Source organism: Manacus vitellinus, unplaced genomic scaffold (genome assembly GCF_001715985.3).
Source record: "Manacus vitellinus isolate BGI_N305 unplaced genomic scaffold, ASM171598v3 scaffold_5_pilon, whole genome shotgun sequence".
NCBI classification, from domain to species: Eukaryota; Metazoa; Chordata; class Aves; order Passeriformes; family Pipridae; genus Manacus; species Manacus vitellinus.
This window is the reverse complement of record NW_021940682.1, coordinates 746,449-759,201: the sequence shown is the minus strand read 5'-3', so window position 1 is coordinate 759,201 and position 12,753 is coordinate 746,449. Positions and strand designations below refer to the sequence as shown.

The 12,753-nt window shown below is 40.4% G+C and overlaps 1 protein-coding gene across 1 annotated transcript in view; it reads right to left on the bottom strand.

The window, feature by feature from the left end:
- Positions 1-8,752, bottom strand: part of PTPRO (protein tyrosine phosphatase receptor type O) — a 68,289-nt gene extending 59,537 nt beyond the window's left edge. The window contains exons 1-2 of the mRNA XM_008919827.3: positions 8,670-8,752; positions 7,879-8,177 (exon numbers count right to left, since the gene is read on the bottom strand). Coding sequence (XP_008918075.3) covers positions 7,879-8,177; positions 8,670-8,752 — 382 coding nt within the window. The remainder of the gene's footprint in view (positions 1-7,878; positions 8,178-8,669) is intronic.
- Between the last annotated feature and the right edge of the window lie 4,001 nt (positions 8,753-12,753).

Below are 12,753 nucleotides of genomic sequence, written 5' to 3'. Positions count from 1 at the left end.
ATTAAGTGGTAATCACCACAGACTCTCTTTTCGTGTTGTTATCTTCCACTCGCTATCCTCTCCTTGCTCATGGCTGATGTTAGCAGAGTAGCATGAGTAATATAATGCAATTTAAAGATTCTTCCATTATCTTACTTCCTTTGGCACCAAATCTTCACATCAAAAGCTATTTGCACACTGTGAAATTAAAAGAACACTCAGCAGATAACCATCGTGTTCTGTTTTTCACTTACTAACTGCTCCTAGGGTTATTAAAATTAAAGAATATGTAAAATGTCACTCTTCACTATCTGTATTTATAATTAAAGAGTCTGGTCTTTTAAATTTTACATTTTCCAGTATTTAGGATCCAGCTTGTTACAGATTTCAGTAGTTCCCAAGAAATAACCTAAAGAAGGTGCAATTGTAGAATCAGAGAAATACGATACTTAGGTCTTTATAAACACTCTGTACTACATTGAAGTCATATTACAGAAGGGACCTAGACCATTTCAGTGTCCCTCTAATAGCTTGTTTAGGGTACTTCTTCATGTACAATCTCTTTATTTTTAGACTTTCAGATTATATTTTTACACACACAGATAAGCTTGCAGGATCAAGACCTAAATTTGCCTTTTTTTTCTTAGTGTCTCAGAATCTGCTGCTCCTGTAGCAACTCCTTTCCCATTTCATCTGTTTATTGGAAATTCAGCTTCTCTGTTTCTCCAGGACCTTACAGCATTTTGCATTTAGTACATAACTTGCATTACACAAGAATCAAGGTAGCATAATAAATGCACCTAACATCTTCCTCAAATGCCTTGGAAAATTCTGGATGCTAAATCCTCCATTAATGCATTCAATTTGTGCCAGACACATCAATATTTGCAATTTGGGGAAGGGGAGGAGTGGCTGGGGGTTACATTAAAAATAAGCACTATATTTCAATCCTAATAAATTTGTTTGTAATATTTGTAGGTTGTGTCACTCTACAGATTAAATTAATGATTTATTATTGTTCTAGCTGAGATGCAAGCACTACATATGGGTAGCTGAAATGGGACTGAGATCAACTCTCTTGCTTCTCACACTCACACCCAGATTAATCACTATTTACCTCCATATTGTGACTTTTATAAAAAAGATGCCCCATTAATGGAGTGACCTAACTCCCACAGGAGTCCCCCTTATTCACATGAAGAAGTTGTGATTTATATAATTTTCTCCCCAGGATGACACTATTTATGTATCTATATGACCAGTGGGAATAAGTCACAGCCAGGGTAAAGCTTCCATTACGCTGTAAACTTTAGGATTGTTTTACCTCTTGCTGAAAGAAACCTCCTTTGAGGTTAAAAAGCTGTTTTTTTAATACTTTGGGAACATAATGTTCAAGTTATGATGGGTAGAAGAGATACCATGTGCTATTGCTTATGGAAGGGAACATAAGTGAAAATCTGAACAATGATGGTATATAGTGTAATTTCTACATGACCACATAGGATGATAAATAAAAAGGTGATATAAAACTAAAAAATAATATTATCACAAGAGCAAAGGCATATCTATTTTTCTTGAACAGACTGAGGCCAGTCATTTAGATCATCCTTACAATGGAAATTACAGCAGGAAATCATATGGTTGCAGTTCTTTCTGTTTCTTTGATTGTGATAGAGAGGTTTTTTAACCTTAAAAAGAGGATAACATGATTTATTTGCTAGAGAATCCTGAGTATTAATGGACCTAGATGCTATTCTGAGTCACGTTTCAAAATTAGGGTTGCCACAGATAAGCAGCCTTTTAAAAGATGTTTCATGTCATCCTTTGAGGAAGAAAAAGCAACCAACCTCTGAAGCTCCCAGTTCAACAACTTTGATCCATTAACAAGCCAGAGGAAAGGATTCAACCTGCTGAATCACTTCCTGCAGCATCTGGCACAAGGACAACTGAGCATTAACTAAGTCTAATGCCAATTACTTGCTGAGAGCTGGAGATCAGAGTCCCAGGCAGCAGGCCTGCTGGTCTCTTAAGGAGAATATTTTTTGTAGAAGACACTGAGGCAGAACTCTCCCTAAAGGGAATATATTTCACAGTGATGTATGTAAGGAATCATCAGCTTTTGAAACAATGAGACATTTACCACTCAAACCTCCGAATCATCAGCTAAAATAAAAGTCAGGCAGAGCTGCTCTCAATTACCATCAGAGATCCTCAGATCTTGATTTCTCCAATTCCCAGTAGAGATACATTTTTCCTACAGCACACCATAGCTTTTCAATTGACTGCTTCCCCCATTCCTTCAAATCTACAAACTCTTTTGCCTTCACAACAAAAAGAAAAGTTGACTGTGAATTTAAAAAAAAAAAATTGAGGCTATATGAGTATGAGTCACCCTGGGAAGAATAAAACAGGGCTCCATAAAAAACAGAGGATGAGTGAGAATTTCAGTCACTTATTTCCCAGACATGTTCTTTATTTCTCTCATAAACTACTTTGAAATCAATCAGCAATAACGTGGAACTTTCCTTCAAATTTTGGAACACACTAAATGAATAAAAATTTTGGAGTTACTTCACTCTCCTTGAAAAGCCAAAGGTCCAAGAGAATAGGAAAGCAGGTTTGAAATAGTTGTGTTAGATACTAGAACTACTTCTAACACTGTCCAGACTGAAGACTGGAAAGAAAGTCACTTTGATAGGCACAATACAATTGCACTCATAGGAATCTGGACAGGACGGTTGTGATTCACATGACTATTCTTGTGAAAATCATCACAGGAACCTTTAAAAGGTAGTCAGGCTTTCAGGTTCTCTCCTGTAGGTAAGGTGATAACAGTCAGTCTTACCCTGTTGACCATTGCAGTCACTCCATCACAGAAGACCAGGCACAATTTGCCCTTAGTGTCTTGGATCATGTCCTTGAGTGCATGTCATATATTCATGTAGGTATGCTAACATTTGAGGTTCCCATGTTAATTTGGGCCTTTTCTAAATTTATGTTCTGCTTGTCTCTTCAGGGTTTTCTCATGTTAATCAAAAGACCACAAACTATAGGGTTTCCTTGTTTAGGTCTCGTAGTCCAGATTGTTGTAATGCAAAGGATATTTGTTGCAATACGTCTTATCAGAACCTGTCATAGGTTTACTTGTTCTAAAAACCAAGTGGGGAATTTTTCTTTCCCCTGCATCACTGTGAAAGAAAGATGTTGAATGAGGGAGGGGGAGGGTGGTTCGGCTAGGGTGATTGGCACACACAAAAGAACTAGCCAGCAGACTCACATTCCAAGCTGATGGTCCTCAAAAGACCTGGGGGGGACAGAGATGGTGAGGGTTTTTTTGTTCTCCCCTGGGGAAACTGCAGGCACTTCCCTTTTGCCCTGACTCAGGAGGGTGTTTGTGTGAAGGGGTTCCAAAGCTCATTTTGGTTTCGGCCAGGTCATCTGGCTGCTTCTGGCCCCGGTTTGCTTTCATTTTCCTGTGCCCTGTTCTGCCCCCAGCCTGGACTTGCTCAGATTTCATGGGAGAGGCTTGGCCCTTCTGTGAAGGAACCTTTGGGGCAGCTCCCATGCTGGCAGTGGCTTGTGCCCTTCTACGAAGGCGGGGAAATCCCAGCCAGAGCCAGCTGCTGACAGTGTGAGGCTGTGGGAAAAGCCCTTCTTTTCCCCTTTTCCCCTTCCCCTTCTTGGTGAGGGGAGAGATCCCCATTTTCAGCTTCTCCCGCACACCAGGGCCCCACACAGTGACTACCAGAGCCCAACAGTACCTCCTGCTGACCGCGGTTAGAATTGCGCCAAAAGGCGGAAAGTACTGAACTGTTTTTTCTTTGTAGGGAACTTTGGGTGCAGGATTATTGTTTAGTTGTTTTTGTGTTCCCTTGTTGCTCTGCCAGTACACATATATCCTTTGACAAAGGGCTGTTATCTTTTTCTTTCTCCATACTTCCTCAGTTGGAGCCCCTTAATTTCGGATTTACAATCGCTTAAGAGAGAGGAGCTTGGTCTTCCTCATAACTCATCCTCCTTAGCAAAACACTTCAGTCTCATTGAACTGAGACAGAGCCCAAGGGTTTTGTCAGCTTGAGCACAGCCCACATCCTTGCATTGCTTCCTGACCTGCGACATAAGAAGGATGATACGAACAGAGAGCATGCCTTCAGCTCTTAGATAGGAAACCAGTAACATGGAATTTGAGCACAAAATAGCACTTTTTCTTCTGATTCTGCAGCGAAGCTGTATTCAGCACATTGGACTCAGTACTACCTACCTACAGAATTCTGTAAGGCCTTTGGCATGGTCTCACATGACATCCTTATCTCTAAACTGAAGAGATATGGATTTGAATGGTGGACTATTTGGTGGATAAGCAATTGGCTGGATAGACACTTCCAGAAAGCTGGAGGCCAGTGATGAGTGCTGTCCCTCAGGGCTCTGCCTTGGGACTGGAGCTCTTTAAGACCTTTATCAATGACATAAGACAGTGAGATTGAGTCCACCGTCAGCAAGCCTGCAGCAACACAACAGAATGAAGGGATGCCCTCCAGACGGATCTGGACACGTTCTAGAAGTGGGCCCATAAGAACTTTATGAAGTTCAACAAGTCCAAGTGCAAGATGCTTCACTTCAGTTGAGAGGCAATCCTAAACATGGCACCCTGGCTTGGATCAGAAATAGTGTTTCCAGCAGGACTAGGGCAGTGATCATGCTCCTGTACTCAGCACTGGTGAAGAGACATGGGCTAGTGGGGCAGTGTTAGGTTAATGGTTGAACTCGTTGATCTTAGAGGTCTTTTCCAACCTAAATAATACTATAATTCTATGTTATATGTATATTTATATAATGTTATTTTATATTTTTGTATGTCCATATTTATGCACACATATATGTATTTACAGTTACACATATATATCTATATATGCACAGACATAATGTATAAATATATATTTTGTTAGCTTTTAAAAGCTTTTCTGGCCAGAAACCTTTAAGGGGTAATACAAGTCTTCTCTTACTCAAATGGAGTCTTCTCTTCAAAAGCTTCAACCTGTGAAGGGACATAGTCATTTCTTGCCAATTTGCTTAGATGTAGCATACTGCTGAGAGATGTGAATAGGAGAAGGGAAATGTCATCAAGATATACCATCAGAAAGCAGAGGTCTTTCATGACTCTCACCGAATTTCTAAGTAGCCAGTGTCTTTGAAGGACCTTGGTCTCATTTTGACCTGCTCAGTTTGAATACACACTGCTCAGATCTGCAGCATATGGCCAAGTTGAAAGACTGCATTTCCCTGCACAGTTTCCTTTGCAGACATCAGAACATCCCAGAAAACTGTTGTGAAAATCGAAGTACAGCCTTGGGAATAACCACATTGGCATCACTGGCTATCCTGGTTGATTTATTCTGTACCAGTGCAATGAATGGGGCCAATCTGCCACTGGTAAAGCTCTCCTGATATCAATGAACTTAGAACAGGAATTAATTTGGTCATAGAAGTTAGCTGCAATGTGCCATTATTTCATGAGTAAGATATAGATGGAATAAATTAGTTCTATGTCTTTGCATGGTTAAAATAAAACAAGAATGCTAAACAGGCTGAGAGAGCATAAGGCATGAAATAAAATATGAAACTATCCTGTCTGCCAAAAAACATCAAGTTAATTAGTAGTCATAAAATCATGTAAAACAGGCAGTGGACAATAACAATAAGAGGAAAATAAAACCCCAAGCCAACTATCACCTCATGAATTTTTGTAGGAGAAGCCAGTGGTCACTACAGGAGTTTTAAGATCTCTTCTCAAAAGCTGAAAGGTACTGAAATGCCTTAAAAAATCCCACCCTGCCACACTGTCCTTTCATTCCAAATTTACTTTCATTGCTGTAGCCTTGTGCTCCAAAAGATGAACTGTCTTAGTAGCAGAGGCTGCTACATGAGAGCCAGCACTCATCACTCTGCCCGACAGAAAATATTACGCAGGAGATTGGACCCTTTCCCTCCCGAAGCTCACAATTTACTTTTAATGCTCAGTAAAACATCCTTCAATGCTGCCTGCAGGAATGTGGTTTCTTTTCCATGAATCTGGTTGTCTTTCTGTCGAGACAAAACCAGAGAAACCCGTTGTTCCCTTTTTGTTACGTGGATTCCCCAGGCAGGGCTGGTTGACTGCCAAAATCATTGGTCCTTCAAAGGCGTGGGTGAGCAGCAGAGGCCACAGCAGGAAACCCCACGATGCTGCCAGCACACACCCACATAAGACAGGTGGTGAAAAGATGTGTGGGCTCCTTTCCATCAGGAAGGACACCATCAAGATGTGGAGGAGGGAGAGAGACAAGGGATATGCCCCTTGGAGCCATCAGCCTCATGCTTCTTCAGGAACACCTTGAGGAAATCCCCTCAACCAGAAATGGGAAGGCTGGGGCTGGCTTTGGTTGGCTTCCTTCTTCCCTCAGAGATTCCACAGAAGTGTGTATACCATCTGTCATCTTGGATCACACTTTCCCTGCTACCAGAGACCTTTCTGGGCTCTGGGAATGAAAGAGCAGAGCCCTGTTGCACAGCTGCAAATGCAGCATTCAAAACCCGCTAAAAATGCATACTGAGGCTCTTTTTTTTTCAGTTGCATGTGACACTGGATGCTTCCATTATATTCTTTGAAGAAAACAAATGTAAAGTAGGAAATTGGATTAGAACTATTATTTTGTATGCAAGGTTACAGCAGTCAAAGAAGAGGACATTCAGGCTGCCTACAAACCCTGAAGTTGTTCACTATGCACAGCTGTTCTTGCACTTATGCCTTTAGACTTTCATTACCCAACAACATGATATTTTTCCCATGGTACTCTTCATGGTTGCCCTCATCACTGCACAACTTTAGCACACAAAGAAAGGCTGAAGAATATATAGATGATGTAAAATCTCGTTAGTCCTAAATTTCAGGCACACTCAATAACATATGAGTCTACTTTAATAGGCTTTGAATGCTATCACAGCAGATGATGTTTCCTCATTGAAAAAACAACAGAGGTACAAAAAATCATAATCATTCCTCAGCTGTAAACCAACTAAAACCATCCATAGATTCCCAGGTGCCATTTAGCAACAACAACAACAACAAAAATCTGGAAATTGGTCTTGCTCCATCCAAATAATTTTTTGTCATTTTCCAGATGAAGAAATCATTTTATATTCTACAACTTGTTTTCACGTTGGCACATGCAAACAGTTCTGGAGCAATCTCGGAGCCAGAAACACAGCTGGAATCACACAGAAAATCTGTGCTGCTCTGCATGATGACAGAGCAAACAAAATCCCACATCTCCCCCATGAACAATGTACCTGGAGGTAGTAAGAGACAAGCTACTACAAAAATGGTCTCCATCACAAAAACCTCCAGCTGTACTGGCTGGAAACACATCATTTTGGTGACTTTTAGTACTGCTTCAACATATTAGCAATCAAAGAACATTGTTATAGCATTTAAAACAGAATAAACTTCACCATGTAACAGGAGTGCTTTACATTGAAATGTCAGTCAACACTTTTCATGCCTTGTACTAGATTTTTAGAACTCCTGGTTCGAAGGATTTAGGATGAAAATCTGAAAAGGAGGTTCATCCATCACACTATTTCAGCACGTTACGTCTCAGTGTTCAGGAACGGTCAGCCAGGGGAAACCTACAAGTATTCCTTTCTTCTTGCCCAGATCTTGTGAATTTTCACTCAAACCTTCTCAAGATATCTTCCCTACTATTCTTACACAGGGATGCATCCTACACACAAGCAGGTCCTACTGAAAAAAACCCACAAACACACCCAACCTTCTCCATAAGAAGAACTGTTCTGGGGAACAACCCCCTTCCCCCAAAAAGACAAGAAACAGAAGAAAAAAAAGAGTAAGGTGTTACTTACTGGTTAACACAGTGATTGATCTTGCTGACTTGGAAACCATATTTGAGTTCACTACCAAGAGAGTTACTATGTAATACAGGCCATGGTATTTGGCATTAAAAACAACAGGGGCAGGTAAAGTGCTATTGAATTCTTCGAACTGGAAAAAGTAGTTCTTGGATTCTCCAGCTATCTTCACAACATATACAGAGGACGAGCTCACCACATCAGATGCTTCCAGGGAGACAATGATACAATTGTCTTCTCGGACAGTAACTTGGAAAGGTTCTGCATTCTGCAAGACAAGAATAAAGAGTCTGCTGAAGTAAAATAAATTATTTTGCTTTCACACATTTCCCATAAGATCATAAGATACTCATATTATATTTGCAATAAAGTTGAATTTTGTATTCCCTGAGAGAGTTTACATAAAATCCTAGCAATTATTTCAGACTACAATTCACAGTCAGCCACATAGTTCACAGGCACTTGATTATCAGACCAGTCTCTCTGCAGCACAGGCTGGATTCTGCCACGTGCTTTCTGATGCTCTGGATACTTCATTCCTTACATCCCGAGGAACAAAGCCCCTGTCATTCTTTCCTGACAGAAGGTGAAGTGGAGCAGAAGAAGGATGAGACTGAAAAGAGTGTCAGGGCAAGAGGATTTCCAATAAAGTCTCAAAGTCATTTCAATCCCAAAAAACATATTATTAAACCAAGACTCCTTTATCTTGCAGAAACGGGATCATATATTCCTCAATGCAATATATTCTGAAAGCCTACAACTGCAGAATAATTCTTGGCACTGACTAAGCTTTTCCAATTATGCCCATTCCAGCAAGTACCAGATGATAAGCAGCTCTCAGCACTATGTCCGTAGTTTTGGCCGACATTTTTCACTTCCTAAGCTACAGCATTTCATTTTCAATATTTCTTTTATTAGTAGTAGAGAGAAAGGAGCAATTTAACCTTCTTTCCATATATCGTGAGCATGTTAAGTCATTGACAGCTAAAAACCCTTTCCTTTTTATTAATTTCAAACCAGCTCTCAGGAGAAGTACTTGTTTCAAAACAGATTCACGGTAACTAATGAGAAGGAAAAGTTGAAGCTTACATTAAGAGTTGCTTCTTTGTTTATTAGACTACACCGCTCCTTAGAATTTTTTTAACCCCCGTGAAAACTGTAATATCTGATATTTTCAGTTCCCAACTCTACAGTATCTCTTTCTCCTTCATCTTCACAGGCTGAGCTCTCAGGGCAGGGTGGGAACCCATGGCTAGGTTGCAACTTATTCAGTCAAGTTCTTTCTGTACCAAAAAGCTCAATACTTCCTTCAGAGATTAATTCTAGCAGTCTGGCTACCTCCTGCCTTATTGTAGTTTTGTTTAGTGGGGATTCTTCCAGGAGAATAATCTTTCTGGGATTTATGCTGCAGGAGCCAGGATCCCTATTTTGAAATCACACCTAAGGTGTTGCCAACTCCTGGCATTCAAAAAAAACAAACCCCAGCAACAACAACAACAAAACTCCCACCAAGAACAAAGCATTTGTTCTAGGAGTGTAGGATTTTAAACAACAGTAGTTCATCTTTTCACATATTTATGCTGTTATCATTGGGCTTTGACATTTGCAGTGTACCTAAGGCAATATAATCCTACAGGCAAAACTATAGAGTTGAGAAAAAGGACCTAAGCAAACCCACTCATCTGATCCAACATGAGGACAAGGCAACAAGTCTGGCCCAAATAGGAAAACTTCTCTAAACAGCTTCAACCCTTCGATTACAATCAGAGGCAATGCAACTTTAACTCCTGATTTGAGGTTTACTTTGATTAGTCTTTTTAAAAACTACTTTTAAGTTGTTAAAATTCTATAAGCCAATGCTATCAACGGAAGAATATTTTGGTGCAGAAGCCTGGGTAGTAGTTGATAGATGGCAGAGCGATTGCTCCAAGAGGTTTACAGGGTAAGGCTACAATTATGTAAAAGCTTCCATGTGTTCTCCTTAGCCTCACCTGAATTCAACAGCCTTGAGCAGATCAAAACACCACAGATCAAGTGGTTGTATTTTGCCTAAAATCCCAGTCTAGCATTTCAATTCACACAGATTCAAACATGTTTAGATCTGGTCAAAAACAAGCAGAGATTCTCTTATCCTCCCTCCTCCCCATTTTCTGTGCACTGAGAAAATGTGGAATGAATCTCACTTCAGCCCTCCTGATGTGGGAAGACAGCAAAAGAAAGCCCCACACGAACTGGCTTATCAGAAGCATGTGTGTCATTGTATCACAGAAACCAAGGTTGTCTTTGAAGACCAACCAAGGATTCAGCAAGGTTATTTCTACATATTAAGCTTGAAGTGCATGTATAATCCCCATAGAAGTCTGTGGGTTTTGACCTTCCACAGACTTGCATTTGAATGCTTCTCTAAAGGAAAAAGAATGCTGTTATCTCTAAAATTACTCTGGCCTTCCCTTGGCCTTGCCACTGAACCACATGGTCCTAACTCAATGTGCCTACCTGGCTGTGAAGAGACAGCCAAAAGTGCCAAACAAAATTTATATGTGCAGCAAACAGTTCAAAGCAAGTTCCTTGTAGTTGGTTGTATTATAGATCATTTGTGATGTTAATCGAGTACAGCTGGAAATTAGGCATATAATTGCGGAGTCATAGACATTCCTAAGATACAATTTGATGATTTCAGAGAGGGCTCATATGGGTTGTGATTTTATTCTTTGATTCATCCATGGGTATTGTATTACCCACATTGAAAACTGTGCTTCCATTTTTTCCCCTCTCAGTATTTTTGTGAATCCACAGCAAATACCATTGAACAGTCCTCACACAATTGGCATAGAATGCCTCTGCTAGCTAAATAAAACCTCTCAGACAAACGCTGTGGTTACCTACGACAACATCTAACTGGGGTAAATAACTTCTTCTGAGTCCCTTATGACCTTAAGCATGTGGGGACTGTGAAATAACTTCCCTTCTCCATGTCCAGATGCTCTTGAACCACTGCTGCCATGATATACAGGCATTTTTTAAGTGACATCTCTTTAGTAGCTGCGTGCCTCGTCCATCCCATGCCTGTGCCCACCAGCATAATGAATCCCTCTCTTGAGTGGTACCTTTTCAGTGATTATTTGTCCCTCTTCCACATCACTGTGTGCTCACGGGGTTTTAAACTGCTGCATGCATGGGACACATGGTTTGTGGGAGGCATCTGTTGCTTATTATCCATAGGTTCTTGAAAGAGCTCTTATCAATTAATTTTATCTCTAAGGTTTGGATTATAGAATGAAGTGGCAGATAAGGGATGGATAAAAAGACCTGACAATCAACGTGTCATAAGATGAAATCTCCTTTGGGATTTGAATTTCACTTTGGCAGCATTTTAAAAGAACAGGCCATTCTGGTCATCCTGTTTTCCACGTTGTACAAGGTGAGGGCTACCAGACAGAACTGGGCTGGTGATTTTGAAAGGAAGGCTAGGAAAAAACCTGAGCATTTTTCCTAAGCACCGCTGGAAGTGACAAACGTGCCCCACTTAACTGGATTGTAAAGCCAGTGTGTCTTAAGACTGACAGCATCAGTATGGTAAATACACATTTCATTACTTCTGGTCAGCTACCTCCAGGATTTAATTTGCTGGTGTCACAGCTTGAGCGGCTGTTTCATGCCTGTGGGGAAATTTGGCAGGGCTTGTGCATTCAGAACCAAATGATTAGCTCCTACTTCCTTCCTAGTTTATTATTACAAGCTCGTGCCATGATAAAGTACTTAGAAACTGAAAAAGAAGGGGGGGAATAAATCCCACAATGTGATGCCTGTTCACAGTAATTTTCAGCTCAGGGATGAGTCATGCTAGTGGAATTTCCAGCCAATAACCAGGTCCCAATTAAAAAAAAAAAAAAGGAAAGGGAGGCAAGGAGATATACAACATGTGAAATAAACAATATTCAAAGAGTAATAGGAAAATAAATGGTGTGCAGCAGAGCTCAGGGTTCTCTTTTCAGAAGTCTATATCCTCAGTTCATTTCCTTTTAACAGAATGAGGAAGAGCTCAAAGTTGCAGAACTACTAATTTTAAGTACTCTAGCTTTTGAATGTCTCACTCTGAAACACATTGTGCCAGAACCCAACTACCAGAAGTGCAAGTAGTTACGTGTTGTGCTGTCTTTAGGAGGAGCTGTGAATGCTCATCAGCTCTGTAAAATTAAAGTACTGGTGACTGCATCACGTTGTATAATGCTAAACAAGTGGAACTAAAATCCTGAACAAATCTGACTTCTGTCAGCTTTTACAGAGTAAATCCTGCAGTATCACAGTGTTTTCAAAGTGGGCATCTGAAATCCCCAAAGCTATGAGGATCTACTTCTTAGGCACCATTATAATCACCTGCTGTATAATGCTGGACAAAAATAACATCAATGCAATTACTACAAGAAAATATTGAACACTATATCCAGATCTCTTGGATATGCTGGAAATACTGGTCATTTTGTGAGTGATTCTACTACACTCATATATTTTCTTCTGGTGGCCAATAATGTTAATTTCGTTCTAAATCAAATGATGATTCATTCTCACCACGATTCACCTTACTTGATTTTAGGTACTTAAATGGAATGACTAAGAGACAGGATGACCTTTTCAGGCAGAGTACCTGTGGATTCATCTGAGATTGGAATGACTTTTGAAAGTGCACTGAAAGCCAAAGGGACTGTGGCCCCAGCCTGGCAAAATTCCTGCAGTCCTCTATCACTGGCTGCAGCGAGTCCAAGCCTTACAACAAAGATGGATTTCACGATCTTGGCCTCTGCTCTAGTCTTGCAGAGGTACCTCCACAGAAAGTACCTAAGAAATAAATAGCATTGCAAACCAGGTCTC